This window comes from Brassica napus, chromosome A4 (genome assembly GCF_020379485.1).
Source record: "Brassica napus cultivar Da-Ae chromosome A4, Da-Ae, whole genome shotgun sequence".
Taxonomy (NCBI): domain Eukaryota; kingdom Viridiplantae; phylum Streptophyta; class Magnoliopsida; order Brassicales; family Brassicaceae; genus Brassica; species Brassica napus.
The window spans coordinates 6191939-6205559 of NC_063437.1; the positions used below are offsets into that span (position 1 = coordinate 6191939).

Below are 13621 nucleotides of genomic sequence, written 5' to 3' on the forward strand. Positions count from 1 at the left end.
TTACAATTTTACTCTGTTTTACATATTGTACGATTATAGTTTAACAAGGTTATACTAAGTTTCACTTGTACAACCATCTTCGTCCCATATGAAAACACCAAAACACTAAGCTGACACGATTTTTTTTATTCAGCCAGTGTATTAAAATAAATTCCTCGATGGATCCACTAAACGCAGTTCCCAAATTCTAAATTACTAACACATATATGATATAGATTTCAACCCCAATTAACAAACCCTATAATACAAGCCATAACTTGCCCAAATTTGAAGATTACACTTTTTATTCCTCACCAGTGGCTTCAATGTGGTGTTGGGTTTGAATTAAAATCTTCAGTCTGATTGCAAAGAATGGGAATGTCCAAAGAATGGGAATGTCCAAAGAATGGGGACGCCGATTTCAAACAATGGAGGCCGAGAGTCGGAATTGCCCCAGTTCGAAGAACCCAAATAATTTCTCGATCACGGGGAGAGAGAGAACGAAGAAAGAGAAGAAAGTGGGCCTGCATATGAATACCTCATTTGATTTGTTGAATTAAAATAACTAAAATGTTTCATTAAAGCACTAAACAGACATTTGTACCTCTAGAATTAATTAATCTAAATTTAGGATTTAGATTTGAGAAATTGAGTTTTAGAGAGAGTGGAAGTGTGCGATTAAATAAATGAATATTTAAAATAAAAAGTTTCAAAATAGTTTCAAAAAAAATATTTGGATTTTAAAATAGAATTCCAAAATATTGAAAATAATTAACAAATGAAAAGTTCAAATTGAAAACTTATTATTCAGAAATATAATATTTTTTAATTTACTTAGATAATTATTTATGTTTATATATTATAAAGTACATGTGTAATAGTTTTTTTATCTAATGAAACGTTTTTGTCATTTTTTTTCTTTGTGTGCTCTTTTGATATATAAAAAAAACTGTTTTTATTATGAGATTTGCCTATAATTTTATCAAATCTTAAATTTTTAAGTTTGGCTTATCCAGGGTGAAACTCACCTTTGACAACAATATACAAGTTTCGGTCACAGATTTGTTATCCTTCACAAAGTAAGAAATGAAATTTCTTAGGAGTTGAATACATTTCAGTGGATAATTATTTTGGTCTTAATTATAGATACATGCGTACAGAAGAGTGGTCAGAGATGATCACAAAAAGTCAAATGAATAGTTCGCACGCACGTCACTGCTTACGAAGAAAAAAATAAAACAAATCTCAAAATGAGGCGGCTTATTCTTGGGTCATGTGGCAGTATCATAAGTCAAAAGACTAAATTTGTCGGTTAGTGTTATTGGATCCATCATTGTCACCCTTTTTATCTATAAATGTATCCAATATTTCATTCTTGATATTCAAATTGAGAAGTAAAGATAAATGGATAAAAACACCAGAAGCTCATCGTCTTTCCCTCTGGCCGGTCGTGTAGCTATAGTGACTGGAGCCACAAGAGGCATCGGTCGTGCGATTGCAATTCACCTCCACAGCCTTGGCGCAAGAGTTACCCTCAATTATGTCTCGAGCTCATCAGAAGCTGAACTCTTGGCTTCAGAACTAAACGCGTCATCTCAACAAAACTCAGCAATAGCAGTCAAGAGCAGATGTTTCAGATCCAGACCAGATCAATAACTTGTTTGATCAAACCGAACAAGAGTTCGGATCAAAAGTTCATATTCTCATTAATTGTGCAGGTGTCTTGGACCCAAAGTATCCATCTTTATCCGAGACTACACTTGAAGATTTCGAGAAAACATTCAGAACTAACACGAGAGGGGCTTTCGTGTGTTGCAAGGAAGCCGCTAATAGGGTTGTTAGAGGAGGTGGTGGAAGAATCATTATGATGTCTACTTCACAGGTCGGAGCACTCTCGCCAGGATATGGTGTCTATACTGCGTCAAAGGCTGCAGTGGAAACAATGGTAAGAGTGTTGGCAAAGGAACTTAAAGGAAGCCAGATAACCGCAAACTGTGTTGCTCCAGGGCCGGTTGCGACAGAGATGTTCTACGCAGGAAAAAGTGATGAAACGGTGAAGATGCTTGCAAGCGCGTGTCCAATGGGGAGGATTGGTGAGCCAAAGGATGTTGCGGAGATTGTAGGATTTTTGGCAGGTGATGGTGGGGAATGGATCAACGGTCAGGTTATTAGAACCAATGGTGGCTTTGTTGTGTGAAAAAGGAAGATTTAACTAAAAAATATTGATGTGAAAGTCTTTTGGTATGTTGAACTATGTTTAATTCGTTGATGAGTGGTTAATGAAGTTCACATGTCTTTGTTTTACTGGGGACGACAATGCTTAAGTTTTAATACTCACTTAATTTAATAAACGCATGAATAGTATCTAATACTCACTTAATTTAATAAACGCATGATTAGGTCATAAAAACAAAACAACATCTCGTATTCACTCCAAAACATTGTTAAGAAAATATTTAATTTTGTATACTAAATAAAAACATTATTACGAGTATATCTAGCCATATTTCATCCAACAAAAAATATATTAGAATATAAAATCAATAAATTTTGTTTTAAAATTATAAAAAATACTTATTTGAAACAAAAAATTTATTATACGATGAAAACTAAACTGAAACTGAATGAGTAATTTTTGCTTGGAAAAAATAATAACTTTTAGAATAACCATTATACATATATAATTAAGAAACTAGTCATGTCTTGAAAATTGTGTCAATATATAATAGGGTGAATTGGTTTAAAACCCTAAAAATGAAGAAATTAAGAAAATACCTATGATGTGACTAGTTTGTGTCTATGGAAAAAGGTATCACAGTGTGGAATTTAGGATATTTGGTTAATTAGAGTAAAAGTCGGATGCAATTTCTCTATATAATACAAATAGACATTGTAGTTTTAACGGAGTGTGCACGTGTAAATACTATTTTACTAGGTAAAAGACCTATGCTTTGCTCGGGCTTAGACAATTCTTAAAATATCAACGTTCTGTAACAATCTGTGCATTGAGCAGATATTTGATAAAATATTTTTCAAATACAAACATTTTTAGAAAATTTTAAAATAATAACAAAAGATATGTAAAATATATTTTAATGATTTGATTAAATTAAAATTATAAAGATATTTAATTTTTATCAATTCAAATATGATACATGTTTATAAAACTTTGAAATTAAAATATTTTTATATATTTCTATACATATAGATTAACTTGAACAATATCAAAATGCATACATATTTTAATATGAATATATATTAAATGAAACTTCCTGCTCATATAGATTTATGATCATTTGTAACTTGGCATAACAAAAAATTTAAACCATTGATTATAAAATTTTTCGTGTGAGATTTTTAATAGTTTTAGTAATTTATAGTTATTTTAAAAAATTTAAAATATAACATATACAAAAAATAAATTTTTTTATTATGATTAATATGATTGTTTAATTTATTTTAGTAATATAAAATTAAACTAAAGCGATAAATGACAAATGATACACAAATTATCATCAAATCTTTATTATTTAAAATAATTAATTTTCATATATATTTTAATCTTATTTGATAATTTCATATCTTTTATTTAAAGAAATAATAATAAAAAATATTTTTTTGTAGATTGCTAATTAATTTAATAGTTATTTAGTGAGAAATATATTATATGTTTAGATGGATCAACTTAATTCTCTAAGGTTTCTAAGAGTGATTATTATGATGACACATGTCATGTTTTTCTCAAATAATATATAAGAGATTTATAATATCAATATAGATTTATAATATCAATATATAATACCAACAACTAAAAGAACTTTTGTAAAAAAAGCCTAATTTTTTTTAAACCTAAATACTAGCTAAATTTTGGTATGAAAATTTTAAACCCATTGTATTGCACTCTTAGCACATGCTAAGTGTTGGAGAGGAATTGCATCCCTTCTTAAGGCATGTTGGATAATGAGGCTCGGCCCCTTTTCATTAATATGACCCGGCCCGGTTGGTTTGGTCGGTGGAATTCCGGCTCGAATACTTGAGCGGTCGGAAGTCGGCTCAATAAGACTATCATCTATCGGTTCGTCAGTTCGGCTCTAATCCCTGGAACCCTCATTCGATTTAAAAGCCCGTTAAGCTTGGTCTGAGGGCCTGGGCCTTTTAATAACGACAGCCTAGGAAAACTGGAAAAGAGACAGAGTCAATAAAAAGAAAGAAAAAGAAATGAGAGAAAGTCATTAAGAAAACATGCTTAAGTCCTGGGCGGCAAGGTTTATGGTTTTAGTGAAACACTCAAATCATGCCTCTTTGTATTTCGATCGTTTTTCTAAAACTCTCACTCTCAAACGAGTTTCAATCTTCCTCTCCTGCCTTATCCCCCTTGTAATCAAACACTGATTAATTAAACGTCTTTGAAGAACCCACAAATCGAATTTAGTTTCCTTTTGATCGAACTAACTGTTCAACACTAGATGACAAAAAAAAACTGTTCAACACTAAGAACCGGGCCAACACATATTCCCAAACTCTACATCTGCAGTTTAATTTACAATTAGAAGGTAAGAGTACACGATTGTGGCGTATACTCAGCAACTGAAACGAAGTTCGTTAGTCATATTTGAAATTTATCACCTCGACTTTTAGTAGACCCATTTTGTAGACTGTAAGTAGTATAGTTTTTTATTCTTTCACTCAAACTTTGTTTAGGTTTTGTTAGTGTGAAAAAAGTATTACTAACATGGAGTTGGCGTAGTGATTAAAGCTTTTGAATCACTTAGCAGGAGTGCAAGGGTTACATGTTCGATTCCAATTGAAAAAAAATCTACTATTATAGAAAGAGTTAATTTGTGAAAGCACCTTACCTTACAGGTTAAAGTTTAAAAGTTTTTATACCCAGGTCTGCAAATCACAGATTATGCAATTTCTTGCAAATGAAAAGATGTGTAGCCAATTGGAAGTTCCAGAATACTGTAGGGGGAACCGTTCGTTGTGGTCGCCTACAGCGAAGAGAGCATGTCCATCGAGATATCGTACATACAAAACCATTCGTCGATACAAGTATCTCGGGGAGAACTTCATCGTAGAATCTTTATCTATAGAGCTGTTGATCAATATCACATATATTGCAGATGGTTTATCGTCATATTCATCAATATCACATATCTTTCAGATAGTTTATCGTCATATCTAATAGAGTTAGATGAGCTGATAGAAAAAAAAAAAACAAAAAGAGTTAGATGATGATGTAATATGTTACCCGATGTTAAAAAAAGACTTAATTTAACATAGTTTGAAATTTGCTATAAGATGTATAGGCCTTTGGACCCATAATTTCCTAATCATTTCCAAAGGGGAAAAAACATGGAAGAGATCCTCTCTTTTCATTTACATTGTCAAAAAAAAACGAACAAGACAGTATTACTTTCATTCGATGCGCGTATAGATGTCGCATAATTGTACATTGATATTCACAAAGTTACACCAAGTCTACCCAAACACAGATTGCAGAGATACGGTGTCAACAAGAAAAGCAAATACTATATAACAAACACAAGAACTTTATGAAGAAGGTGATGGCGATGACTCACGATCCTTTAACACATCTTCCATTTGGTTCATCTGATCATCATTTCCCCTCTCTTTGTGTACCGCAGTGCCATCGTGCTTCATTTTAGAATTTTTATCATCCTCAATGACATGAACATCATACACAATCGGTTCTCTATCCCCAGCATCATCTCGATCATCATCACTTTGCCTGTAGGTTTCAAGTTCCTTCTCAAGAAAATGCTTCTCTCTCTCCCTTTTGAAGAGAATCTCCTTGAGAATATTCATCTCTTCTTCATCATACGCAAATTTCTCCTCGATCATCCTCTCATACTGCTTCCCTTCCATTTCAAGGGAAGCTTTATCAGCTTGTAACCTCAGAATCATAGCCATAGCTTCATCAGCTGCTGATGCAGAAGCTGCTCTTTCTTCTTCCAACTCCACCATTAAAGCAGCTCTAGCTAATCTCTCTTCCTCAACAGCTTTTTCAAGAAACCTCACCTTATTCATCAACTCCAAGCTCTTGCTTTGAATAACTGAATTCTTCTCCTCTTCTTGTTCTTGATGATGCCAAACTCTTGGTCTACTGGTCATGGCCATATTCTGGATTCTTTGTATGATTTCGAATGGCCAATCAAAGAGAAGTTTATAGACGTTTTGGTAGCCAAGACTTCCAGAACAGGGAAGGAACTTGGATGCAATAAAGACGAAAGCTGATACACATAAAAGACAATAAGCAAATGCTAATTCAAGAAAAGCAACCAAGATTCCACAAAGTGTCGGTCTATAATAGTCCATCTTGTTTTCTGATTCTCTCTCGGTCAATAGTCAGATCTTGCCCGAATCTGGAATCTTATGATCTGTAAAGAGAAACCTAAAACCATACAAAAACAGAGAAGGGCTTAACGTTTTATACACTACAATAAAGATTTCAAGAACAGTTATTTCTACAATCAGTATGCTTTTGAATCTGGAAATTTTTTGAATTCAGCCAAAAGAAACCAATAGTTCCTTCAGAAAAAAAATATACAAAGAATTCGTCAAAGAAAACAAAATTAATTTTGCTAAAAATCTCAATGAAACCTTTACAAGTAAGAAAATTAATATCGTAGTTTATAAGAAAAGTCAAGATCATAGAGAAAGGTGGAAAGAGAAGAAGAAAGATGAAGCTGAGGTCAGAAAGAAGCACCTGGAACTTTTAAAGTCAAAGAAGAGAAAAGAAGAGCTCCGGCTAGTTGCTCCGGGAAGAGGGTATTCGTTTTTTTTTCTTTCTCTAAATCAATTAAAACAGAAGAGTCGGCGTAACATTAGTTATCTTGCACTTTCCTTACAAGTGTATCTCCAGATAAGCAAAATGATCGATCCACGTGACCAAACAAATCGAAAGGTCTTGCTAAACGGTAAAAATCTAAACAATATTTGTTGTTCTTTTTTTTTTAATATAAACGGTAATTGATATATTTTTTTGTCACGCAACATATTACATTAAATAAGAGAATTAATTCACTAAGGTGGAATAATTGATAGACAAAATTAACAAAAGGAAAATTGGACTCAATAAAAAAAAAACATAATTCAATATCTAACTAAAATTTCACCATCTTTGTTCATTTATCTTTTTATCTTTCTCTTCTCTTCTTGCTAAAAATCTAATTTTTTTTTTTTGTTATTCCACAAAGAAGCCCATTAACAAATGGAAAATCAAACAACTAAAAGGTAAATAAATATATAAAATGAAACTAAATTTATTTTTCTTTAACTAAAAATAAACAAAAGTTTGCAGGCAAAAATCAAACAAGATTGATATGAAATCGGTATGGACATCATTTTTTTTTTTTAAATAACGATACTGGGTGAACGACGGCGTCATTGGATTTGAAACATTTTCAGGAAAATTCCAAAGATCTTCTCGAACACCACCAGCCACCGTCGTGACGTATATGTGTTCTTTAAAGGGTTCGCTGTTCAATTTAACAATGGAAACACATTCTCTATATTCGTAGCTGTTTCCGATTTGAAGACATATCTTTTAGATGCATTTTACCAAATCTTGAAAAAGTTAACAATGGCCTTAAAGCCAGCTCACATTCGGGTCATACCCTCCTTGTGAGGTCGATGAAGATCTTTACACAATCGTACCTCTCAGATATGTTGATTCTTCTATATCATATCCATTGATGGCAGACCAGTTCTCGGACTTTTATTCTATATTTTTCTTTGCTATAAATCATCAGCACCGGCTCCATCACAGCTGCAGTGTGCTTCTTCAAACTGTTAGAAGTGGTTTCTTGTGTCTTCCAACGAAAATCATGCTATCGTCTCTTGCATTTTTTAGATGTTGACGATCTTCTCATCCTTTGTTTGAAAAAGCAGATATGGGTTTAGACTATATATTGTGTTATAGATATTAGCCCAAATTTCAGTTAATCAAAAGTTGCAGTTGACTTAATTCTTCATCCAAGTGTTCATTACTACCATTTGTACTCAGTCTTTTATCATGTTCATGTACTCATACTAGTAAGCAATTTTTATCAATGTTTCACATTGGACATGTGTATTGGTACTTTTCCAATAGGTTGGTCAAACAAAATTTTCCAAATTGACATATCACTTCCTCTTTTGTGGAGAGATCAACTTTCTCCTTTTTGGAGAGACCACTTTCAGCATTTTTCTCGTTAAAAGCGAACATTTCCATCAACTTTTTCCATTATGTAAAAAGTATTTAGACACTCAACTGCACAAGCATCACGAGCTAAATGTTTCCTTCATTCACCTATATTAGCATAAGATCTGATCGATTTGAAACTGGCCAATGTATAAGCTTTTTTGAAGAAGCTTCTGATTTTTATCTACAATTCAAACCAATTAACCAATTAATTTAATGTTTAATGTTTTTCTTATGTTTTTCTTATGTAAAAAATGAGTCATATTCAAGAGCATGAACTACATAAACTAATTGTTTATTTCAAGACTTTAACATAGTCTGGACATTTAATATAACCAAGATTGTCTAGAAAAACTCAAACTCTCTCTAGAACCCTAGCTGCCAGGGGCTTCCTCCCTTAGCCTTCTCCTCCTCCGCCATGGATTCCAGTCAATTGACGGAGCCTGACCCTCCAGAACCTCCCGATCCACCCTCATCTCCCGTTAGAACCTCTAACAGATCCTTCTCTCCTGTCAAAGCTCTCATCCTCTGCAAATCCCATATAGATAGACCATGGATTTTACCCATTTTTAGCCATGGTCTATAAGTGTTTTAATATATATTTACTACTATATAGAGTCTATTTAGAGTATTTACAGGTTCAGGGACTATTTGGAGGAATGTTGCGATGTTGGTGTCTTTTGGAGCCTTTTGAGTGCAGAGCTGCACAAACGCGTCAGAAGTCTAGCTATGGATGGATACTTTTCACCGTTATATAGAGCTCATATTCTGACACATGATAGAGCTTTGAGTTAGCTTTTCAATGCCACTGGTTTGAGGTCAATCAGCGTCCTGTAGCAGACGTTATGCAATTTTTACTGAAGAGTGGTCTGTCTGCCTCGCAAGAGGAAGCTGTCAAGGAGATGAAAGACTGTCGATCGATGTAACAACATTGGTGTCGGTCTACAGTGATGTCAAAATATGGGCTGAGCATATTTTATGACCGACTGAAGCCCAGAAGCAACCACAAATTACTAGAATACCCTTGGACGACCAAAAACCCTATTTATGTTATTTATAAGCCATTGTTGACGGCTACGCTATCTAAGCTTTATTTTATTCATAGTTTTAGGCCATGTTCGAAAACGCGGCCGGAGCGGCCGATTCCACGCCGGAGATACGCTCGGCAGAGCTCCGCCGCCGCGATTAAACCATAATCGGTAAAAACGCGGTTCAGACAAAAGAAACATGTATATTCTGTTAATTTCGAGTCTGAATCGGTAAATACACTATTGATCTATCATGTTATGAGTTGAATCGAAGAAACGGCCGTAACGCTTCAGTTCTGTAAAAAAATAGGTCGCGGAAGAAGATGGACAGACAAAATTACAAGTTTTCCCTTTTACAATAAAATAATAAAAAGCATAAAACCTGCATAAGTTGTGGTTTGAACCCGAGTTTCGGGGGTTAAGTGAAGCTACACTTACCACTGGACTATGACATAACATTTGTAATGTATCGTATGTATATATATTAAAGCCATTCTCTATAAAAATATTTAAAATTCTTGTTTCAAAGGAAAACTACTCCCCGCTTACTCTCCGTATTTTTTCCGCTTTTTCAATAACTCGCTAGGCCCGGTCCAGCCGCACGCGTTACGCCTAGCGAATTTTCGAACATGGGTAATAGGTTAGGAGAGAAGAGAGGAACTACTTCAGAGTCCTCTTGGAACTCCATTGTTTTGGTTTTATTTATATTTTATGTAATTCATCTATTCATCTATGATTTATGTGACAAACATCATGCATGAGTAGATCCACCTGCTAGGTTTAGGAATTTCTAGGGTTTTGAATGAATTTTTGAATTATATGACTGTTAGGATATCTAAAGATCTCTACATCAGGATAGCTTGTAATACTAGGATCTAGAGTAGTTAAAAAACCACGAGAGTGTGACTAATTGCTTGAACCTAGAATCATAAGACAATTGAGAGGCACGAAAGTGCAATCAATTAACAGAACCTGAATTCTGCTGGATTAGATACCTAGGCGAATACGAGAGTTGGTCTAGGAATCTAGTTGAACATAATCGATCAGATCGATAACGCTTACCTAAGGCAGTGTCGATCGACGCTTATACCATAGCATCGATCGACACTCAATCCGTAACATCGATCGATGCTCATACCATAGAATCGATCGATGCTCGATCTGTGTTAACATGTGAGAGCTGAAATACTGAACTTAGTCAATAGATTAGACTCACAGCGAGAGCTGGTTGTCTTTTGCATTAGATATCGAGTTCTAGAATCAATCCTTAGCATCTATAGTTTAGAGTTCTAATAACCTTAATGAAACCCTAAGTTTAGTAACTATCCTTCCATCAAACAACTTTTTGCCAAGATGAACAATTGTCTTGTTCAACTTGTTTACTGTTTACTATTGTGCATATCTTTATTTACTGCTTTAAACCTATTAGCCTAGCTTAATCAAACTGATTAGATTTATTTGGTTTCCTAGCTCCATGTATTGTTTATTTTTACATTGTTTGGAGTCTAACAAAAGTAAATAAACTAGTGTTTTGATCCAACTAAAATCTTCAACTAATAAGTGTATTGCCTTATCCAGTTCAATCCTCGATTAAACTCACTTATTGATGTGTCATGAAACTGATAAAGCGTCTTGAATCATGTCTTGAAGCGTTCATGAGCCATATGTCCGTTTGTAATTCTATGTCCCACGTGCCGATCCGCAAAGGCCTATATGTTTTGTGGTACATTTGTTCATCCATTTTGAGGACCGCAGCCCGTACGGGCCTGACCCGCCGTGACCCGCTCGAAGACGAGCCCGCTGCGGTACATGATGGGATGAGACGGATCAACCTATTTGACATTTCTATTTACAATATACATCAAACTTTATAGTTTGATATCAAACAAAATGATTGACACATACATTTTTAGAATATAAATCAAACTTTATAATATGATTTCAAACTTTATAATATGATTTCAAACCAAATGGATTCTAAAACATACTAGCCTAGTGAGTTTTGATTAAGATAACACGAATCAAGATTTAATATTCTATAGTTAAAAATGAGGAAATTGGCCAATTCATACATCAGCAGAAGCTCGCAGTCCCGATCAGTACATAAACAGAGACCTTGTGCTAAATCATACATCAACACAAAATATATTCAAATTTCATACATGGAAAAAGATATTTAGGTTTACCCATACATTATCCGTGTCTCCATTAAATAAATGGTAACGGATGCTGACGTGTCTTTTACATTTTATTTAATAGATAAAAACATAATACCAATAATTTAAATCTGTCATTAACGGATATCAAACTTGAGTTCAGCCTATATTGAACCAATTTCTTAACCACTGTGCCACACCTGGTTAATGATTTTGTTATCTATTGTGTCTTACTTATATCTAATATATTTTGTTCATATATTTCTAATTCTAGAGTTCCACAAAATATATTTTGTTCATATAAAAAAAAAGTTTTTTATACCAACTAAATTTAATTTATATATTTCATTTAGCAAAATATATTTACTCGCTCCCAGACACAGCTCCCTAGGTAGTTTCCCCCGAGTTGTTTTCTTCCTCTTTGGTACACAGCCCCTGGTTTCTGCTCACCCTGTTTAAACCAACCAGCCGGTTTATTACCATTTCGAGTAAAGTTTTTTGAATCTCAAACCGGAGAACAAGTTTTCCCGGGTTCTCACCCCCGACGTCGGTCGGAGGGTCCGCCTGAGCTCCTACCCGCCGGTAGCCGTCTTCCTTTCTCGCACCAGCACCACCGCTTCTCGCCCCACTGCACCGTCGTCAAGTTCTTCTACCCCTCTATCGTTGAAATATACACCACCAGTCGAGACCCTCCCTCAACAACTTGAGACTCACGATGACTCGCCGCTTGACTTACGCTGAGAAAGGTAAAGGAATTGCAACTTCATCCTCATCGACGACCCTTCGCCGAATCAGAGCCCCGGAAATCGACACCTCACAAGCCATAAGAGACAATGAACTAACTCTTATCGGCCGAGTTACAAACCCGCGGGAACAGAGCATCAGGGACCTGATTCCCTTCCTCATACAGAGATGGAACCTCAGAGGAACCGCTACTGGTTCGGAACTTGGCCGCCATTGCTTCCAGTTTCGCTTTGAACTCAAAGAAGATATGGATAGAGTCCTAGCCAAACGACCCTACCACTATGCTAGGTGGATGCTCATCCTGCAACGCTGGGAACCCATCATCTCGCCTGACTTCCCTGCAGAAATACCGTTCTGGATTAGGCTCAGAGGCCTCCCTCTCCACTACTGGGACCCAGAGATGTTCGAACGAATCGGACGCGAACTTGGCAGATATGACAGCTTCGAACTGACTCCAACCTCAGCACGAATCTTGGTCACCATTAATGGGCTCCATCCACTGATAATGGAAACCATTGTAGAGTTCTCAACTGGAGAAGATACCCTCGTCACTTTAGAGTTTGAAAAGCTCGCCAATCACTGCGATCACTGCAAAAGACTGACACACACATCCACTGAATGCTCCCACAGAAACCAATCTTCAGGGGAACAATCTATAGCACCTCAGCGCAATCGACCAGTGGAACCCTCTACCTTTAGACGTATCTATGACGCGGATAGACAGAGAGGGACAGCCAACAGCTGGATAGCCACTCGGAGGGACATAGATTATCACAGGGACGAAAGAGCCAGGAGTCATCAACGCGCCTATGATCAGCGACTCGACAGATATGGACGCCCGTTTGGTGTTAGGCCATCCTCCAAGTACGATCGACCGGAACAGACAAGGAACCGTAGAGCCTCCCCTCCACTACGTAAGAACGGCAATAATATCTACCAAAGAAGATCTGAGTCACCTGTCGACTCGCATGCCTACAGGAGAGACAGACCACCAACTACTATACCGAGGAAGAGCCTTACAAACTCCCAACTGCACGGCCAGGAACCACCACCTTACCCCCGGGTTGAACCGCGCAGGAGATCCCTCTCGTTTGGTACAAGACCTGACAACGCCCATCTAGCGTGGAAAGAGAAACCTCAGGAAAACTATACAGAACACATCAGCACTCCTCATACAACACCAGGAAGGATGATCTGTACTGCTGCCAGAGAATCACACCAACAACTACATGAGGAGATTATGACAGACCTCCATGAAGTCACAAGACAGTATGTTAATGTTGCTGACCCAGTTGAAAGGGAAGCACGAAGGCAAAGAGTCCTAGAAGGGGAATCAAATAACATGATGGCGGAAAGAGTAGCAGCAATGTTAGCCCAGGCACTAAAAGACAAAGGACAAGAACAAGAGGCAAGGCAGGAAGCAGCAACAAATCAAGCCTTGCCAGAAGCTGACTCGCACCTTGAGCAGAATGAGCTACTGTTGGGTCCACAGCCAAAGAAGAGAGGAC

At 36.1% G+C, this 13621-nt stretch overlaps 1 protein-coding gene and 1 pseudogene across 1 annotated transcript; one reads left to right on the forward strand and one right to left on the reverse strand.

The window, feature by feature from the left end:
• The first annotated feature begins 1348 nt into the window (after positions 1–1348).
• LOC106445847 lies at positions 1349–2283 on the forward strand (annotated as a pseudogene).
• Positions 2284–5335: 3052 nt separating this feature from the next.
• On the reverse strand, positions 5336–6875 carry LOC106445849 (myosin-binding protein 3). Its single transcript, XM_013887488.3, has 2 exons — positions 6710–6875; positions 5336–6394 (listed from the first exon to the last, which is right to left on the reverse strand). The coding sequence occupies exon 2, from the start codon at positions 6316–6318 to the stop codon at positions 5533–5535; it is 786 nt and encodes a 261-aa protein (XP_013742942.1). The 5' UTR covers positions 6319–6394; positions 6710–6875; the 3' UTR covers positions 5336–5532.
• Positions 6876–13621: the final 6746 nt, after the last annotated feature.